This window comes from Phocoena sinus, chromosome 21, assembly GCF_008692025.1.
Source record: "Phocoena sinus isolate mPhoSin1 chromosome 21, mPhoSin1.pri, whole genome shotgun sequence".
NCBI lineage: Eukaryota > Metazoa > Chordata > Mammalia > Artiodactyla > Phocoenidae > Phocoena > Phocoena sinus.
Genome location: NC_045783.1, coordinates 29,706,401 through 29,727,251, shown reverse-complemented (window position 1 = coordinate 29,727,251; position 20,851 = coordinate 29,706,401). Strand labels below are relative to the sequence as shown.

Here is a 20,851-nt window from a genome sequence, read left to right as displayed (position 1 = left end):
AGTTGGAAAAAAAGGGGCCGTTTTATGTTATTTGTAACGCGTTGGCAGAAGTTTTGTTTTCTTCTCCCCTGCTTTCTTGAGGAAAGGCATTAAACTCGTCCTTGAATGGAAATCTGAGAAGGAAACCATAAGGTGTTTTAAACAAGAACAAAAGAAGGGCATCTGCTTAGGCGTCTGGAAGTGGGTCAGTGGGGCAGGCAAGAGAGAAACACACCACGGTGTGAATATAGCCAAGTACTCCATTTATTAACAAAATAAGTCTTACCAAGGGAGAGCTCTATTCATCCCAAACAGGCCCCGCAGCCCTTGCGCAGCTGCATAAGGCCGGGAGGGAGGGAGGGAGGGTGTTGGGTGAAGACCCCGGGGCCGAGCCTTCAATCCCAGTAACTGAGGGAGCCCACAGCCAACTTTGGGGACTCTAGGGTCAGGCCTGGGAGGGGGCCACCGGGGTTGCTGTGATCCGTGTGCTCCCTAACTCCCCCAATGGTGCTAAAAAGGCTGTGCTGTCAGCTGATACTACCACTGGTCTGCTTTGGAAGGATCTAGCAAGAATCACCCACCCAGCACCCATCGCCAGGACAGGGACCACAGCCACAATAGCCAGAGAAAAACAATGACTATAAAAGCACTTTGCAAACTATAAAGAGCAAAGTTCCATGCCAGCAGGGCCTTCTAGAACTTTTACTTCAGTGAAGTGAGCCCTGCGGGGCCCCTCACCATCAGGCAGTGTGACCACCCGGGGTCTGGGGCCTGGAAGAGTCTGGGAGGAGAAAGGCTCTGTTGGAGGCGCCTCTCCGGCCACTGACCTGTGCTCAGAGCAAGATCGGGGAGCAAGGCTCTAATTTGGGGGGCCAGGGCACAGACCAAGGAGCCTAGGGAGAGAGAGTGGCAGGTCAGGGGTCACAGAGCAAAGTTCCAGGTCCATAAGAGGGCAAGACCTCTAGCTCCCAAGGCCGCTCCCTGCACCCCCAAATGCCTTACAAAAAATACCTCCTCTCTGTTACTCGTACAAAGGAAAAAAACAGAACCTCAAATGGATGGAAACAAGAAGGAATGAAGGGGAAAGGAGGGGAGAAGAGAAGGAGGAAGTGTAGTTTGAACAGTTAAGAAGCATGCAAGAAACTCCCCAGGAAGGGAAAACAAAAAGAACCCCCAACTCCCCCTCCTCCCCATAAAACCAAACCAATCAAAAAAAAAAAAAAGGCGCAAAAGGGAAAAAAAAATCGGAAACTTACATCTAAGTAAAAGAAAAAAATGGAAGAGAAAGGAAGAGGGACTGGGGACATGTAGTTACCTGTGTGATTAATATTATTTGGGGGGGAACAGACTCTTTGCATACCATTGACTCATGTGGGCCGTTAATGCACTTATATTCCCAGCTTGTAAGCTAACATTACAGTAAATAAATACACAGTCCGGTGGGGGGGGGGGGTCTGGGCGGGGGTCCGGCAGGGACAAGCAGTGGTGGAGGAGGCAGCGGAGGCGGGTGGGGAAGGGAGGCGGCGGCGGGGAGGAGAGGAGGTTGGGGAGGGAAGCAGGGCTGTAGTTACTGGTATCCGAGCGCGGAGGCTGAGGCCAGTCTCTGTCCGTACAGCGCGTATGGTGAGTAGTAGGGTCCGGCTGTGGGGAGGGACGGCACGGCCAGGCCCCCGGCTGTGGATAAGTGGCTCTTGCCGTAAGGGTGGTACCGGCTTAGTCCCAAAGTGTGTGGACTCCGCAAGGACAGCGACCCGGGGCTGCCAGGGGCAGTCGGCGGGGGGAGGTGCAGATGGCAGGAGGCGGCGGCCGCAGCGGCCGCGGCGGCACTGCCCAGGCCCGAGGCCCCCGGATAGGCGGCCAGAAGTTTCTCGGCGCCGGGCAGGGCCGTGTGAGTCCGTAGGTGGCTGAGCAGCTCCTCCGAGGTGGCGAAGCGCTTGTCGCACGGCCCGCTGGCCGCCACCCAGTTGCAGCTGTGCGGCAGCGGTTCGTTCTGCAGCATGAAGCCGTAGGTGTACAGCGGGTGGCCGGGGAGCGCGGCCTGGGCGGCGCTGGACGAGAGCGCGGTGGGCTGCAGCGGGTGCCCGGGGTACACCAGCGGGTAGCCCCCCGCCTTCAGGCCAGGCGCAGCTGGGTCGTGCGCGCTGCAGGTGGAGCAGCTGGAGCCGCCGAGGTGCGAGGCGCCGTGGTAACCTCCCAGGCAGTAGGGGTCGCGGCATAATCCCTGCAGGAAGGACGGCGGGGAGGCCCCGGTGAGCGGGCTGGAGCTGGGGGGCTTGCCCGGGGGCAGGCCCAGGCCCCCCGACAGCTGGCCTCCCACGAGGCCAGACTTGCTCGGATCCAGGCCAGGCACGAACTGAGACGGGTAGCCGGCGTAGGCGCCCACGATGGAGCCGTGGTAGCCGATGCTGGAGGGCGGCAGCGGGAACACCGAGTGGCCCGGCTTGTAGGGCGACACCGGCGCCACGTGGCCGGCCCCCACCAGCGCGGAGGGCGGCTCCGACTTGCGCCCGGAGGCGCCGGCCTCGGCGCCGCCATGCGCACCCGGCTCCCCACCGCTGCCCTCGGCTCACGGCCGCGGGCTCCGGGCTGGGCTTGGCTCCTGGTCTTTCTTGTCCAGCTCCCCGCCGGCGCCCCCGCCGCCGGTCTTGCAGTCAGAGTGGTGCGGGGAGCCGCCCCGGGAGCCGCCGGGGGAGGACGAGGACGACGACGCCGAGACCGGCGCTCCATGCGGGGGAAAGGGCGTGCAGGCGGCGCTAGGGACCCTGAAGCCCGCCTTGTCTCCCGGGGACAAGGAGGAGGAGGAGGAGGTGGAGGACACGGAGGAGGAGCCGCTGTCTTTGCGAGAGTCGCCGCCTCCCGAGCCCTTGGAGTAGGGCTTGAAGCTGGACTTGTCCTCGGCCGGGGAGTCCCCCAGCTGCTTGAGCGCCGCAGACGCGGAGGCGGCGCCCGAGGCCGAGCGGCCAGGGTCCTTCTCCGCTCCCAGCCCGTTGGCCGCCGCTACCGAGTTGAGCTTGGACGAGGGCGGCGGGTCCGGCTTGCCGATCTGCGAGCAAGTCTGGGCCAGCAACGCCAAAGGACTCTTCTTGGCGTCCAGCTGTGGGAGACAGTGGTAAGGGAAGGGAGACGGGGGTGAGACCAGAGACCCACGGAGCGAGCGAGCGGGGCGCCAGGGGAGGGGGGTGGGCGCGGGGAGCATGCAAGGCGGCGCGACGGGGCGGGAGGGCCTCGGGGAGAGGGTCTTCGAGGGCCTGGCGGGCGGGCGGGGCAGCTGGGCGGAACTGCGCTCACACTGCCCGTCGGTGGGATCCCTCGCTCCACCGGGTTCCGGAGTGCGCCGTAGGCCCCAGGGAATGGGCAGTGGAAGTAGTCCACCAAAGGCCACCGCGGGAGAAGGTGACCTCTCTGGATTCGGGGCTGGGGGAGGGGCTGTGACTCGACTCCTGCCCTCTCATCTCCCCGCCTCTAGGCCCGGGTTAAAACTTATTCCTTCAGTTTGGGTAACTTCGCTTGGGACGGGTTTCTGGCGGTGGCGCCGCGGGGTAGGAGCCGGGAGAAGCGCGTTCTGAAGCCAGGGCTGCCGTTGGCGCTCTCTTTGTAGCCCCTCCCTCCCGGGGAGGGCACCCAGGCAAGTGGGAGGAAGAAAGACCTGGGGTCGGGAGTGCCTGGGCGTAGTGCACTCTAACCGGATGGGACAGAGGCGGCGTGAGACGGGGGCGATCGAGCTTCAGAGAGAACAAACCCTGGTGGAGGGGTGGGGGTGGGGGTGGGGGCGGGCGGAAAAGGCCCAGAAGAGATCATCTCTGGCCTGAACACTGGGTGCCCAGGAGAAGTAAAGGACCCAGGGGAGACTCCAAGAGCAAACCCAATCCGAGAGAAAACACGTAGCTCCGAAGGGCGAGTGTGGGAGGGGAACCTTTCCCGGAGAAGCCTGGGGAGCACCGGGTGGCTCTAACCCCTCTGTTCTCCGTCCCTCCTCACTCCGTCCGCCAGTGTGGCCGGATCTGAGCGTCGCACCGAGCCCCGGGGCGCAGGGAGCAGGGCCCGGCAGTGGTGGGCGGAATGGGGCCGGCGCAGGGCGGTTAGCGACCAGGGGACTGACCTCAATGGGGCTGACGGGAGTGGAGGACAGCGGCTGCAGGTACTCCGGGTGCAGGAGGTGGCCGGTGTGAGCGCTCAGCATCTTCAGGACCCTGATAGGGAGCCGGTTCGCCTGGCGCAGGGGGTCCGCCGGAGGCAAGAGGGACACCGCCGCCGGCACTGCCGGCCTCTTCCCGCCGCCGCCGCTGCCGCTGCTTTCGGGTGTCCTTGAGTTAGATCCAGCGGGCGAATCGCTCATTTGGAGGAGGCAGCGCCACTGGGGGGGCGGGGAGGGAGGGGGACCACCGGGAGGCGAGCTCCCGGGGCGGGTGGGCTCGCTCCGCAGCGCCGAGCGCGGTGCAGCAGTCGCTGCGCCTCCACCCCTCCTCCAACGACGACGACGTCGCCGCCGCCGCCGCCGCCGCCGCTAGCCCCGGCGAGCAACACAAAAACCTTCGCCTTTCGCGAGCCGCACGTCAAATAGCCGCGATCGGCAGCTACACTTCAAAGGGATCGCCGCGCCCGCCCAATCGCAGCTCTCGCCGGGACCCCGGGGCGGGGAGAGCGGCGGGCGGAGGCCTGCGCCGCCGGTGGGAGGGGAGAGCCTTAAAGGAGCCTCGCCCGCGAACCCGCCGCCTCGGCCTTTACCACCCGCCGTATTCCTCCCCTCCCCCCAACTGGGCTGCCCCTGCCCCGGGGGTCCCAGAGAGGACGGGGCTTCTCCGGGACCCTGGGCTCTGCTCCCTATCCTCCGCTGGCTTTCCTGTCGCTCTGCCCTCTCTCGCTTCGCACCGCCGAGGGGTGGTGCTGGCGGGGGCAGTCACCCACAGGCCGTGTGCGTCTGGGGTAGGGTGGGATGGGGTGGATTGGGGTGGGGCGGGGTGGGCTGGGGGTGGGGTAGGAGTTCCTGGCGCCGGCTCCGGCACTGCCAAGTCCAAGCCTTTCCGGGAGGCAGCCTAGGGGCGGGCCGCGCCTCCAGAGCCCCAGCTCTGCTCTGGTCCTGCTCGGGCTCTGCTCGGGCTCAGTCCCGGCTCTGCTCGGGGTCCAGCTCTCTTCCCCTAATTGGCTTCTCCCGGGTGTCCTCACTTGGAAGCGCCCGAGCCTCGGAGGCAGCCACGGTTCTCGGGACGCGGCGCAAACCGCTCCAACAACTTTGAGCCAGTCCGGTCCAAAGCCTGCAAGTTTGAGGTGTCCCTCCCGGGGTGAGATGGTCGTAATAAGCCGCGGTTCCCTAGGCGGTGCGCCCCTCCCGGATGCGCCGGGCGCGAGGTGCCTGCGCACTGATTTATAGTTTAGATGTTTGGTATGTTTCAGGTTTCTTACGGTGTTCTGCTTAGAGGCGTAAAATTCTCTCACTGCACCCGGCCTAGCTGCTATTGGGGGTCGGGTGGAGACCACGGAGAGGTCAGCATCCCAGAGGAGGGAGGAATCTCTGTAAGTGCTGCACGTCGATGCAAACTCCAGAGATGCGTCTACCCTACCCCCATCCTTTTTTTCTCGCGGGGGAAAATGCACTAGGTTTTGCCAGGGGAATTTTGGAATTAAAAACTTTTTATTAAAAACAACAGTATCCTCCTTCACCCTATCCCCTCCCACCCGTGCCTTTTGGATGAAGTATGCATTGCCAGCTTCGCACCGGGCAGAGGTTTCACATAGTCCTTGTCTGGACATTAAAGGTCCTGGTCCGCCGATCAGAAGGTGAAGCTGGCCCTTTGTGTACCGGCCTCTGGGGAGACCACTTCTCCTTGCTCTCGGCGGCCAGCGGAGGCGCGCTGGTGTCACTGCCTCGCTTCGAGTACCGCTTTCCCAGCCCGAATCCATCACTCCCGATTGTCAGGCCTGTCACTCGGGGCGTATTGCTCTAGGACTCTGCTGCTCGTTGATCAACGCCTTGAGATCACATGAGATCCCAAGACGGGGACAGATGATTTCAAAGGGGTTCTTCCAATGGAAAAGAAACAAGTATCACAGAAATAACAAATGGCAATCTTTATCATGCTCAGTAAAGAAGGCAGCAGGCACCACGTCAATTACACACTAAACTGAATGTACTTCCTGGATCCATCTGGTTTTTGGACAGTATGCGTAGACCTCTGAGAAATTACACAAGCTTTCCCTGCCCCAGTTTTAATCCTGGTAAAATTAGGTTACCACGAATGCCAAGGGATGCCCTGACTGGGTGATGTATTCCATACTGCAGCAAGAGGGCTACAAGGAGGAGGGGGGACCTCACTTATTTTATTGTGGTGTGGTGGTCCCTACACCCGGCCCACCCCCCCTTCTCATGCCAGCCTCTGAGCCCTCTGACATCCTTGCTACTGCCAACACCAAGTTTAAACATCCGCTTCAGGGCTGCTTCAGCCTATGAGGCCATTTGGCCTTTGGGAGATTGCTCTGCAGAGAGAGGGCAGAACCTTCCAGAATGGAAGAAGGTGGGCCTTTGTAGGCAATCTTGGAGGAGGAGAAGCTGGGAAGGGGGGAGCCCTAGGAGACAGGAAAAGATGAAAGACCCCTTCTTGATTATCGTAACCAGCCCAGCTGTGAGTGCCAGCCAAGAACTCCTGCTAGGACCCCAGCAGATGTGTGTTAGGGATGATTAATGGGGAATCAGTTGGGAACAAAGGGGAGGAGTGAGAGACAAAGGCATTTAGGAATTTGGAAGGAATCTAGAGGGGTAGGAGGCAGCAGAAGGAGAGGGGAGACGGGGGGGGGGGTGGGTGGGGGGGGGGGTGGGGGGTGGGGGGGTGGGGGGGTGGGAGATAAAATATTTACTCTCTATTTGGGGAGGAAAGGAGAAGAAGAAGGTAAGGAATGAATGAAAGGAAGGGAGAGCAGAGGAGGTGAGGACAGGGTGACCAGGCTCGGGATGGAGGGTGGAGAGTTTGCCCAGGTAATCATATATTGTCCTTAAGAAACCCCATTCCCTAAGCTCACAGCTAATCACTAGGAACGGGGGTGCCAGACAGCACTTAGGTGGAGACCAGACCTACTTCCCCACTCCTGGAAAGTGCTAGCAAAGGAATAGGGCCATGCTTCCCTTTCGGGTGCTGATGAGGAAAGCAGGAACCCTTTGGCTGGATCCACCCAATCGCCTTAGGAGGGAATATGGAAGACCATACTCAGCCAGGCCAGAGGCCTAATTAAAAGGTACTAGACGATTATTACAATCAGTACTTGACATTCACTTAGCTGAAATGTTACCCTCTACAGAGTCCTACATGGGGCCCTAGTGGCCTAAAGCAAGTCCGTTTTCAAAGGAATGTCTTGTCACCTGGGAGAGAATGAGGCTGAAGAAGTTTTCAGTTGGGCCGTGTTTATTGAGGTTGCTGAGGTGTGGTTGAAAATGCCACACAAGACAGTGTTGTACAGGGCCCAAGTCCCTCCTCTGCAGAAAAGTGGCAGTCCTGTGGCTAAGGGACCCTTCCCAGATTGCCCTGAGAGGGAGGGGCACCATGACAGTAGGATGGGGTGGGGCTGCTTGAGAATGCCCCCAGCCAATGAGGTGAAGAATTACAATTCTATGTGTCAGGCTCTTGATAAGTTTCAGGGTACCTTTATCATTCCCATTTATAGCGTGGAGAGGTTTAGTCGCTTACCCAAAGGCCAGTGACCAGTGGGTGACAGAGCGGTCCCTTGGAGTCAGGTTTCTGGGAACCAGACCTCTGAGCCACATTACCATGGTGGTCCCGGGCAAGGAAACCTCCCTAAGCTTCGGAAACCTCAGGTATAAAACCTAAGAGTGGCCACCTCAGAGTTGGGAGGCCCCAAACAGACAATGCATATCACATAACTAGTGCTTGGCACAGAGAAAGTCCCAGGTCAGTGATGGCTGTGACCAACAGCATCGTTGGCATCTGTGGGGCGATTTGCTCTAGAGAACAGTCCCTGCACATCTGGATCCAGAGGCTCCCAGCACTGGGAACCCACTCGAACACCCAAGTCGGCCCAGCATCCTGCCCAAATGAGGGTACCCCTCCCCCAGCCTCCAGTCAAAGGAGTCTTTAAAAAAATAAATGCTTCTCAGAAGCCATCAAGAAAATCCCTTAGGAAATTCTGAATATTTATAGATTTTTTTCATGATTTCAATTTACATAAAACTCACCACCCAGGAAAAAACGCCTGAGTCAGGTTGGGAGGAGAGGTGGGAGGTGTGTGTCGTGTGGGCTTAATGTGGAGTTTTTCCATCCTCACCAAGGTGGAATTGCCTGAATCACGGCCTCTCTCTTTGTGACACTCAAGCCCTAATGGCAACAACAAGAAATAATATCTCACTGGGTAACTATTTACATTCTTTTTTTTTTTACAAGCTGTAAGAATTCTGAAATGTCGGCCCTCACAGGGGACTTGGTTTTCCTCCCTGGCGCTTAATATCTTTCAGCCACTGGGCAACTACTGCCTTGGCCAGGAGCCCTGATTTCAGCACTGCCTCTGTCTGCCCCATCCCAGGCTTCAGACACAGCCCCGGGCATGAGAAGACCAAAGGAGCCCAAGGAACAGTGGGAACAAACAGGCAAAGCAAGAAGGACCAGCCTTGCCAGGGAGCCCACTCTGGTAGCCCCCTCTTCTGGTTCTCACAGCTCGATTATGTTCTTACACTCATCACAGGGCATCTGCCATTATTTATTTAGTTGTCCATTCTCCTGCTGGACTGTGGATGCTTCTGTATTGCCCTCATCCTCTTTGTATTCTTATTGCCTAGAGGGATGTTTAACTGTCTTCATCACAGCAGCCAACACTGACAGCCAAGCGCTGTTGGAAGAGCTTTGCACAATTCCTCAATTCTCTCATTTAATCCTCACAGAAGCCCTAGGAAGTAGGTCCTGTTGTCACCCCATTTCACAGAGGAGGAAGTGGAGGCACGGAGAGGTTAAGTACCCTGCCCCAAGTCCCAGCTGGTACGAGATGGGGGTATGAATGCACGCAGTCTGAATGCCATACGTGCCCAGTGAAAGTTTTGTTGATGAACGAATAAGAAATTTTACATACAGCGGGTTATTTCTTTCTATCTCCCCTCACCATATTAGTAAAAAGACTCAAGGTGGATGAACTTCGTATTTTTCAAAATGTCAACTATATGAGCCTGCTAAAGGATCTTTTCCCAAATACATGTTTGCGTTCATCATCCCGCAACAATTTTCTGAGTTATTTTGGGCAGGTGTTTTTTTATCCCTTTTGACAGATAAAGGCCGGGGCTCCCAGAGCTTCTGGGGGAGTCTAAGTCACACAGCAACCCTGGTCAGCACAGCAAGAAGAGGCTTCCTTCTCTCCCTTGTTCTCCTATCACAGCCCCATCGTCCCCCATGGCCCTATAGATGGGGAGGTAAACTCCCTTTGATAAAAGAGGGAGGAATTAACTACTTTTCCCTCCCCCTTGAGTTGTCCTTTGGAAAAGTGGTGGGAAGGAATGGACAAAGGAAATGTAGGCTGAGCTTATCTCCCAGCCCTGTGTTTGATCCTGGTCCTTGAGCAGGGAGGGTGCTTTGAAGAAGTGGTTTCGTTTAATCTCCTATCAGCCCAAGGGGAGATAGGCAGGGCTGGCAGGGAGGGGGGATGCGAGGAGGTGTGCTTTTGAAGTTCTCCTCCCTCAATTTGCCCCACCCCAGACATCAACCTTAGCCCTGGGCAGTCCACCCTTGACTACTTTGTTCCTTTGGGCCTTCAAGTTTCTTCTCTCTTTTAAGTTGCAAATACTGCTGGGAGGAATTATACTTTAGTAATCTGCCAACACCTCAGCTGTGATTAGCAGTGAGTATTTACTCTGTAATAATAACATTATGGAGCTTTATAGTGTGCCAGCCTGTCTGAGCTTTTTACCTGTAATAAGTCACTCAGCTTCTCACTACAAACAGATGAGGTAGGGACTATGCTTGTTTTTATAGGTGAGGCACTGAGGCTCAGAGAGGTTAAGTAACTTGTCCAAGTTTCACAGCTCAAAAAGTGGTAGAACCGGGATTCGAATCCAAGTAGCTTTTTTCTGAGCCAACCTACTGAGTGCAGGCCTGAGTGAGATGGAGGCCCACAGGAGGAGACATTGAAAACAAATGATTTCAGGGGCTTCCCTGGTGGTTTAGGTTAGGACTCCTTGCTCCCAATGCAGGGGCCATGGGTTTCGAAACCTGGTCGGGGAGCTAAGATCTCACATGCCGCGTGGCATGGCCAAAAAAAAAGCAAATGACTTCAACTGTCTTCCAGAATACTGGTCTTCGCAACCAGCGTTTTATTTTTGTGTCCAGGAATGAGAATATGGTAGAGAGGAAACTGAGGCAGAGAAGGAAGTAAGCTGAACATTCATTTAATTAATGGAACTGGATTCAATGAATTTATTCAATTTCTGTTCATTGGCCACTTGGTAGGTGCAGGCCCAAGGCGATCCCAGAGCATGTAAGGACCAGAGCGAGTTGGTCAGTCCAGGCCACCTCCCTGGCATGCACATTCCCAGCTCCTAAAAGGTGGGGCAGCCCTTTCCTTCGGGCATCTGTGGGCTTCTTTTGCAGATTAAAAGAAAAAGTCAGGAGGCTCTAACTTAAATCCTGCTAATTACCCTGTAGTTTAGTTGTCCACTATTCTTCTTTAAAAAAAATTGTTTTATTTATTATTTTTTAAATTGAGGTATAGTTGATTTGCAATATTATATTAGTTTCAGGTGTACAACATAGTGACTCAATATTTTTCTAGATTACACTCCATTCCAAGTTATTATAAAATATTGGGTATATTGCCTGTGCTGTACAATATATCCTTGTAGCTAATGTATTTTATACATAGGAGTTTGTACCAGTTGCTCACTGTTCTTAAGAGAATTTGCTTCAAGTTCAATGCAGATTCTACCACGTTTACTGAGCACCTCTGGGTGACAGGATGAATCATTCTAGGTGTGTTCGTGCACCATCTCTCATTTGGGTATAAGGGGAGTCCAAGAGCACAGCGGAGGTCCTTGAAAGGGAAGCAGGGACCAGGCTTCCCCAGCTGTCCTGCCCCCATGTTCTGAGCATCCCCCAGCTGGAACTACTGGACCCGCAGGAGATCTTGGTGGCAAACTGTGAATATCTCAGTTACACAGGGCAGGTACCTGCTTCTGACACCCACGCCCCGCCCCTGCCCTGCCCCCACTTCTGGCAGTGTATAGGCCTTTAAACTTGTCCAAAGTATGCCCTTTCCTAGGCTGGGCTCCTGACTAGCGGGATGTGCAGCTCCAAATTCATTTCAACAAATACGATTAGAGAAAAGGGGAAAACTGCTCAGGTAGTGGCTCAATTACCACTGGTTGTATTTGATAAAACCAAATTCCAAGATGTCAGAACAATTTCGAGGAGTGTTTATTTCCGTGGCCCTCTGCCAGCCTCTGCTCGGAGAAGGAAACCCGAGAGGTGGGGTCCCAACCAAGCTGATGGCTGGAATTATCCAAGTATAGTGGTCCATTCAGAGTGAAGATTTGCATAATAAGACCCCTTTAAAAGTGATTTAAATTATTATTAATTTTTTGGGAGAAATGCACTTATTTATTTATGATGAAGTGATTCCCATGGTGCCAAATTCCCAAACTGTGAGACTGTACAGTGGACAAAACCTCCCTCTAGCCATCCAGTTTCTCTCCCCAATGCATCAATGCTATGAGTTTATTGTCCATCCTTCCAGAGGTATTTTGTACATATGTATTCTTGTATATTTGTATTCTTGCAAATACATATATATTCTTTCTCCCTTTTATACACAAATGGCAACATACTACACAAACTGTTCTGTACTTGGTTTTTTTTTTTTTTTTTAAGTTAATGTATTTTGGAGATTGCATCACGGGCTTCTGCATTTTTTTAATTTATATTTTCAGGTTCACAGCATTGTTACATGGATGTGCCACAAGTTTATTTGACCTGTCCCCTGCTGGTGGACATTTAGATGGTTTCTAGTTTTTGCTCCTGCAGTGAATAACCATATGTGTATGTGTATATCTATGTGTATATATATATATATATATATATATATATATATCATTCTCCTCGTGTGCTAGTAAAGCTATAGGGTAAATTCCTAGGAGTAGAATTGCAGGGCCCAAAGCTGTATGCATTCAAAACAAGTTGCTTTTTTTTTTTTTGCGGTACGCGGGCCTCTCACTGTGTGGCCTCTCCCGCTGCGAAGCACAGGCTCCGGACGCGCAGGCTAAGCGGCCATGGCTCCACGGGCCCAGCCGCTCCGCGGCATGTGGGATCTTCCCGGACCGGGGCATGAACCCGTGTCCCCTGCATCGGCAGGCGGACTCCCAACACTGCGCCACCAGGGAAGCCCCCTAAACAAGTCCCTTTTAACACAGTAGGTAAGATAGACTTGGAGTGAGTTCGAAGTTCAGCCGAGGGATTCGGGCAAGGAAACAAGGGCGATACCTCTAGGAACTTCCAGTCACATTTATTTGGAGAGGTTTAAAGGCTCACCAAGAAGGGGTTCTGTTTCCATCTTTGGAGTTCGGAAAACGTGTATGCTTCTCCTGCTTTCCTCCTCCTCCTATTCCCAGCTGCTCCCTCATTTAGTAGGAGGAGAAGGAGGGGAATATTAGGTCTGGCCTAAAAGAATCCACGATATTGATGAAATCACATTTTAATATTGCAAGCTTCCCAATCAGTGAACCCTAACAAGAACTCTGGATTGTCTGGACTTTTTTTGTGCACGCTCATGAAAAGGCAAAGTTTCGCGCCAAAGACGATGCATGAAATATTGTCGTGTCCATGGAGGCTTATATCCAGTCCTAACCATGAATTTCCAGCACGAGGCCTGTGAAGCGTCGGAAGACATCAAATCACAACATCAGTAATTATTGTTAGCAGAGTGCTACCCAGGGCGGGGGAAGTCGTCTTTATTTTGTTCTTCTTTTAATATTTGCATTTTTGAATAGGTATTACCTGCAAAATTCAAAGGGCATGGATATGTGATTTCTCAATAAGCGTTGAGATGATAAGAGTTTTCTGCTTTATCGACCATTCGCCAAGAAAACAAAAAAATACAGGCGTTTTGGCACCTGTTAGCTTCTCGCTGCAAAGACAAACAGCATGAGCCCTCCTCTTGTCTCCTGAAGTTCAGGCCAACGCCTGGGCCTCCTTGGTCCACGGAGTTGAAGCTCACCTTTTGTTAGTGACCTTGACCCTATGACACTGGGAAGAGTCAGGACTGGGCAGAGTTTTTTTTTTTTTTTTTTGCAGTACGCGGGCCGCTCACTGTTGTGGCCTCTCCCGTTGCAAAGCACAGGCTCCGGACGCACAGGCTCAGCGTCCATGGCTCACGGGCCCAGCTGCTCCGCGGCATGTGGGATCTTCCCGGACCGGGGCATGAACCTGCGTGCCCTGCATCGGCAGGCGGACTCCCAACCACTGCGCCACCAGGGAAGCCCCTGGGCAGAGTTTTGATGGGCCGTGGAATCAGGATAAACATACTTTCCAGGCTGTCTAAAGTAGAATTCTTAACATCTTGAAGACCTTTCTCAGGTGTCCTGAGGCGCCCCTTCCACATCACCCAAGCCCTGTCCTGATACATTCAACACAACCGCTTTCTGCCAGGCTCTCTTTGTTTCTCATTAATTTCCTTGCATAAATGAATCAATGAACAAATGATAAAAACAACCGTAACAATGAAAACAACCCAAACAATCCAAACCAGAAAAGCTACGGTAATTAAAAATGCCGAGAAGATGGTGTATTTTTCCTTATTATGTTTTGGGTTTTTTTAAAAATAAATTTATTTATTTATTTTTGGCTGCATTGGGTATTTGTTGCTGCAAGCGGGCTTTTCTCTGGTTGCAGCGAGCAGGGGCTACTCTTCATTGCAGGGCTCAGGCTTTTTACTGTGGTAGCTTCTCTTGTTGCGGAGCATGGGCTCTAGGCACGCGGGTTTCAGTAGTTGTGGCATGAGGGCTCAGTAGTTGTGGCTTGCAGGCTGTAGAGCACAGGCTCAGCAGTTGTGGCGCATGGGCTTAGTTGCTTCGCGGCATATGGGATCTTCCTGGACCAGGGCTCGAACCCATATTCCCTGCATTGGCAGGCGGATTCTTAACCACTGTGCCACCAGGGAAGACCCCTTATTATGTTTATTCCTGTTCCACATCAGGCCCCGGGTGAATTTTTCCTCACTGCAGTCAAAATGCATAATGACAATCTTATTTATGACAGGAGACATGTTTTTGTTTTAAAAACAACTGATGAGCTGCCAAGATGAGAAACGACAAGAAAGTGCGATTTGGGGGTAGGGGTTGTGATGGGGGAGGGGGTAGGATGCTGGCAAAGGAGGACAGCATTTTCTTTATTAAAAGTTGGAATCCAGGGCTTCCCTGGTGGCGCAGTGGTTGAGAGTCCGCCTGCCGATGCAGGGGACACGGGTTCGAGCCCCAGTCCAGGAAGATCCCACATGCCGCGGAGTGGCTGGGCCCGTGAGCCGTGGCTGCTGAGCCTGCGCGTCCAGAGCCTGTGCTCCGCAACAAGAGAGGCCACAACAGTGAGAGGCCCGCGTACCGCAAAAAAAAAAAAAAAAAAAAGTTGGAGCCCATCCTTTACTCATGGAGCAAGGGAAGAAAAACATCCAGGAAGAACGCTGGGGTAGGGACATGGCATAATGACAGTACTCTGAGGTCTAGACAAGGGGGCTTGGGTTGCCCTGAACTGCTTCCAATTGGGCTGTCTCAGAAGGGACCATGTGCACGAAGGTGCAGAGACAGTGTGAACAGAGGAGAAATGTAAACTCCATTCCCCGACCCACCTCTCCCTGGGTGACATCTCTGGTCAGCCCAGTAGGCATCTATGAGCCCCTAGAGGTCCACCCTTAACGTGATGCCTCCCAGTCCCGGTAGAGAATTAAAGCCAGACACCCTGGGAATCACGGGACAACAGGAAAGCTTGTACAGGTGGCTCACTCCCTGTGGGTTTAGGGAAGAGAAATAAAATGTTCTCACCTGTGTTTGGGGAGCAGGCTCTCTCCTCTGGCCAACCAGTGGAAGTTGTAATTTTCTCTTTAGAGCTGTTCCTCCCTGAAAGTCTGGAGGGAAAATGATAGAAGATGAAGCCTTACCAGGAGAGGAGAAACGGACAGCAAAAATCAAGAATGCTTCAGAAAGCAGGGGAAAGGAAGAACTTGGATGAGAAAGAAGCTATTGTGTCCATGGTAAGAGTGAATTTTTAAAAAGTCTCTCATAGAAAAACAGATTTACGGTTACCAGAGGGGGGAGGGGGTGGAAGAGGGATAAATTAGGAGTTTGGGATTAACAGATACACGCTACTATATATAAAATAGATAAACAACAATGTTCTACCGTATAGCACAGGGGACTATATTCAATATCCTGTAATAAATTATAACGGAGAAGAAAACAAAAGTCTCAGGAGGTGGTGACAGGACCCAGGGCTTGTGGGAAAGAATTAGGGTACTGCTGGAACATCTTTTTAGGATAGTTTTTTTTGGGGGGTCCCAGATTTGATGGAAAGGATTAATCAGAAGCAGCTAATTCCAGTGAAGGATTTTTGACTATTTCTCTCCTTGGTTTTTGGACATGATTACGTTGTATGGGATCCATCAGACCATTGGATTAATTCAACCAGCTTGTCTTTTCAAGACAGGCAGCCATACAGCCCCTGGGTGACAAAGGCAACCAGCCCAGGTGTGGCCAGGCTTTGCACCCAGGAGCCTGCCCATGCCCAGTGGTAGGGCTGGGCTTCTCTCCAGGCTTCGGCTCAGACCTGGACAGGATGGATAGTTAAAGTACTCGGTCAGCTCCTTCCTCAGGGACACAAATGCAGACCTTCTTAGAACGCTACGTGCTCGCCACAGCCACCTTGCAAGCAAAGTAGGACGTTGGTTTCTTAAACCCCAGTATATTTTGCCAAATAAGAGTGTTAATACCCCTCCCTCCACCTCTCTGAATGAATTGGATTACTTAAAGCATCTTTTCGGAGACGTCAGCAGTTTAATAGAGGCAATGAGTCAGGGCTGCCCTGTGTTTTATTTTTCTGCCAGTATTTAGTTAATTAAAGATGCAAATTAAAACACCTTAATTTATGTAATATCAATACCAGCGCCTGAAAACATTTGGCATAACTGCTCTGGCACGTCCTTTACATAAACTCTTCAGAGCAGTGCTAATAAAAATGAAAAAGGTTGTAAATCACATATAATTTATTCATCTTCTGTATGGTACGAAAGCATGTACCAAAATCAAGTTATTTATGAGCATGTCCTAACAATAGGCATTTCTGTTGGCTGCAAATGACAAAAAAAGTTTTTTTCTGATGGATGTGTGTTTTAATTTGGAAATGTCTCTGGGCGCCTCTATTTTCTGGGCTCTGATCTCTAAAATTTATGTTTTTGCACCCAGAAAAAAATTAGGTTCATATATTGAAAAACATATAGAGCCTAAAAACATGATGGCATCGGCTGAGAAAGTCACCTGCAACCATCTGTGTGTAGACAGACGTATACACCATACGTCCTACGGAGAATAAATCTTCAGGTGAGAAAAAAGGGTGGTGCTTTATATGTTGTTTCTTAAATATTCCATTATGAGGATTATCTCACAGGAGGCTCGGATACAGATGACATTGGAAGGGATTTGGTGCGTAGCTGCTTTTTGGGAAGCCTTAGAGATGAACTGCGTGTATGTGAAAGGAGAGCCAAACACCAGTCTTCACCTTTCCCCTCCTTTGCTGATATATCTTTCTTTGTCTGGTGGATCAGAGCCTAGAGTGCATTTTATTCCGTCCTGGAGGAAGAACAGTAGTCTCCATTCAGGGGTACTGAGGGATGGCGTGCTCTCTCTGTGTCCCATGGCAAAGCGCCCTAATGCAATGATTTTTCTTTTTTACATGGATCATCATAGCATAAAAAGAAACGAAATTGAGTTATTTGTAATGAGGTGGATAGACCTAGAGTCTGTCATACAGAGTGAAGTAAGTCAGAAGGAGAAAGACAAATACCGTATGCTAACACATATATATGGAATTTAAGAAAAATAAAATGTCATGAAGAACCTAGGGGTAAGACAGGAATAAAGACACAGACCTACTAGAGAATGGACTTGAGGATATGGGGAGGGGGAAGGGTAAGCTGTGACAAAGCGAGAGAGAGGCATGGACATATATACACTACCAAACGTAAGGTAGATAGCTAGTGGGAAGCAGCTGCATAGCAATGATCTTTTTAAACTTGCTTCTTCACCACTCTACTCAAACGGGTCTCAGGGCATGTGGGAGAGTGGACAGGAGTTCTAGAAAAACCCTCTCCATCCTGAAAAATCCAAGCGTATTCATAAATACAATCCTCTAGCCAGCTTGTGTCTTCCCTACGTGGGAGGGAAGAACCCAGTACGATACTATGCCTTGCTTTATTTATTATCTTTCTTTTTTTCTTTATCTGTTAACCATTTTGAGCTACCAGTTAGCTAGACCTGCACCAAGGTGCCCAGAACTCACAGAAACTCCGCCAGATATTTTAAATTTTAAAGGAAATACATCTCTCAGATACCACACTAACTAACCCAAGATGGTTAACAATTTCAACATTAAACTGAGTTACATTCAGTTTGATGATGTCAGTCCTCGGGAACTTGGGTATTCATTGTCTTTTAACATGAGCATTACAAGCTTGGTAGAAGAGGTAGCATATCAAGGTTCCTCACTTGGGGAAATGATGCAGAAGTGGCGAGTGGCATCTTTCTGTGATCTTAACAGCCACGGGTCCTGAGCTGCCACTAGGGTTGTGGGGAGACCGCTACAAAACTTCAAATGAAGTATCTTCTGAAGTCTCCCTTTCTGATATTAGAAACAATGATAACCCTTTTACATTGGTTCCAACTGGAGCTAATGGGATGCACTCCCTTGCCTCAGACTCATTGCAATAGTGAGTGAGAAACTCACACTCTTTCAAAGAGATGCTTTTTCTTGGGTGGGGTGGTTACCAAGCGGAGCCAGAGAATGTCCTAGAAAAGTTAACCACCCTCTCATATCCTCCCAAAGTCCCCTCTACCCCCTCTGACCCATAGTGTCTTGCTGGGTCATGGGAAAAAAGAGTCTGGTGTGGCAGACAACCTAGCTCCAGAGGCGAGCTGAGCTCTACATCTTGTGAGGATACACGGCATGCATCACAGTTCCTCCGCGGTAGGATTGGAGAGTGGGCTGTGAGCGCTTTCTTGAGGTGTCTGTGCTGAGCCTGTATGCCTTTGTGTGTGATCGTGGGCATCTTCTCTCTCCCTTTTTCTTGCTGCGTGTCATCCTTAAAAACTAACTTTTACCTTTATACTTATTTGAACCCCTCCTGTATCCGTAAAAGATTTGAGGTCCCTTACAATTCAAAATGCAGTTACAGTAAAACCTGAAGCCATTAGCAGAAAAGTAACAAGATCAGAGCCAAGGACAAAGGAGGAAGGGGGAGGAAGAAGCAGAGTAATTACACCAGAGGGGGAAAAACTTAGATTTAGGAAAGCTAATGCAACTGAGAACAAAACCCAGCTCCCAACTCCCTGGCAGCTTGGTGGGTGGGGGCCAGCTATTGTAATAACTGTGGATTATTGCACCTCCAGGGCAGGTTGAAATGCCTGCTGGGGGCTCACTGCCCTGTGAGCCTGGCCAGCTACTGCATCTCTCAGAATCTCTGCTTCCTCATCTATAAAATCGAGGATTAACTCGCCCATCATACGGGTCTTTCGAGAATGCCAATTCAATGACGAGAACGGTAGCTAACTTAGCATGGACTGTGCAGTCTCTCTTCTAAGTGTTTTGCATGGACATATTTCATCAATTCTAAGATGCATTCTCTTTTTCTCATTTTTAACATCTGACATTGATTTTTTAAAGAAGCATTGTACCACAGATTATTTTGCAGCATTTCTTCTTTCTTTGTTGGACCTGAAATAATGGCATAATGTAGATGATTAGATGAAATGTGTTATTAACTCACTCAGTCCTCACAATAACTTTATGAGGTAGGGGCTGTTTTTGTCTCATTTTACAGATGAGGAAACTGAGGCAATAGAACTTTAAAAAAAACCAATTTATTTATTCATTTGGCTGCACCGGGTCTTAGTTGCGGCACGTGGGATCTTTGTTGCAGCATTTGGGCTCTTAATTGCAGTGTGCATGTGGGATCTAGTTCCCTGACCAGGGATCGAACCTGGGCCCCCTGCACTGGGAGCGTTGAGTCTTAACCACTGGGCCACTGGGGAAGTCCCAACAGAACCTTTAAATGACTTTTCCAAGGGCCATGGATGGCAAACAGTGGAACTGGGACTGTGTCCTAGGCTGTTTGACTCTACCTCCACACCATACTGCCCTTTACCGAGTAGTTCAGCAACAATCATTTTGACAAAAATTTCACTGTTATGTACTAGAAATTTATTTGTCTGGTCCCTCTTATAGGCTGTGTTTTCCAAATGCTCTATTGTTACATTAAGTAATGCTGATATTAATATTATTACTATTTTTAAAAAAAAAACAAATTTATTTATTTATTTTTGGCTGTGTTGGGTCTTCGTTGCTGCACGCGGGCTTTCTCTAGTTGCGATGAGCAGGGGCTACTCTTCGTTGCGGTGTGCGGGCTTCTCATTTTGGTGGCTTCTCTTGTTGCAGAGCACGGGCTCTAGGTGCGTGGGCTTCGGTAGTTGTGGCACGTGGGCTCAGCAGTTGTGGCTTATGGGCTCTAAAGAGCAGGCTCAGTAGTTGTGGTGCACGGGCTTAGTTGCTCCACGGCATGTGGGGTCTTCCTGGACCAGGGCTTGAACCCGTGTCCCCTGCATTGGCAGGTGGATTCTTAACCACTGCACCACCAGGGCAGCCCTGATATTATTATTACACATGTATTTGCACAAATGTTCCTCAACATCTGTTTATTGTCATTTGACTTTGCTTGTGAAATATATAAAGACAAATTATGTAGACAAATTTATCCATCATTTCCATTATGGCTTCTGCGCCCTGACTTTTATGCTTTAGAAGGTATCCACTCTGAAATTATAGAATAAAATGATTCATCAGTGAAAAAAAAAATTTCACTGTTAATAGAATTACTGTATGATCCAGCAATTCCACTCTTGGGTGTATATCTGATGAAAATGAAAACACTAACTTGAAAATATACATGCACCCCAATGTTCCCAGAAGCACTATTCACAATAGCTAAGATATGGAAGCAACCTAAGTGTCCATCTACAGATGAAAGGATGAAGGAGATGTGGTATATACACACAATGGACTATTACTCAGCCATAAAAAAGAATGAAATCTTTCCATTTGTAACAACGTGGATGGACTTAGAGGGTATTATCCTTAGTGAAATAAGTCAGACAGAGAAAGACAGATATTGTATGTATCATGTATATATGAAATCTAACAAATAAAACAAATGAATGTATGTAACAAAGCAGAAACAGACTCACCTATACAGTGAACAAACTAACTGGTTACCAGTGGGGAGAGGGAAGTGGGGAGGAGCAAGTGAGGGGCAGGGGATTAAGAGGTACAAACTCCTATGTATAAAATTAATAAGCTACAAGGATATATTGTACAGCACAGGGAATATAGCTAATATTTTATAATAACTTTAAATGGAGTATAATCTGTAAAAATATTGAATCACCATGTTGTACACCTGAAACTAATATAATATTGTAAATCAACTATAATTTAAAAAATTTCACCGTTGGACACTGGGAATATAAGATGAAAAGACATGTACTTGCCCATGAACTCCAGTGAGGGGACCAACATGTAAACAGATCGTTATATTTCAGGACACTAAGTGCAATCTGGAGCCATATCCAAGGCATAGAGGCAGAGAA

At 50.6% G+C, this 20,851-nt stretch overlaps 1 protein-coding gene across 1 annotated transcript; it reads right to left on the bottom strand.

Annotated features, from left to right (window-relative positions):
• Positions 1 to 225: 225 nt before the first annotated feature.
• ZNF703 (zinc finger protein 703) lies at positions 226 to 4,528 on the bottom strand. Its single transcript, XM_032618667.1, is given in 5 exon segments — positions 226 to 2,106; positions 2,109 to 2,189; positions 2,192 to 2,245; positions 2,248 to 3,073; positions 4,079 to 4,528. Coding segments are annotated over 5 exon segments (1,758 nt in total). The 5' UTR covers positions 4,316 to 4,528; the 3' UTR covers positions 226 to 1,546.
• Positions 4,529 to 20,851: the final 16,323 nt, after the last annotated feature.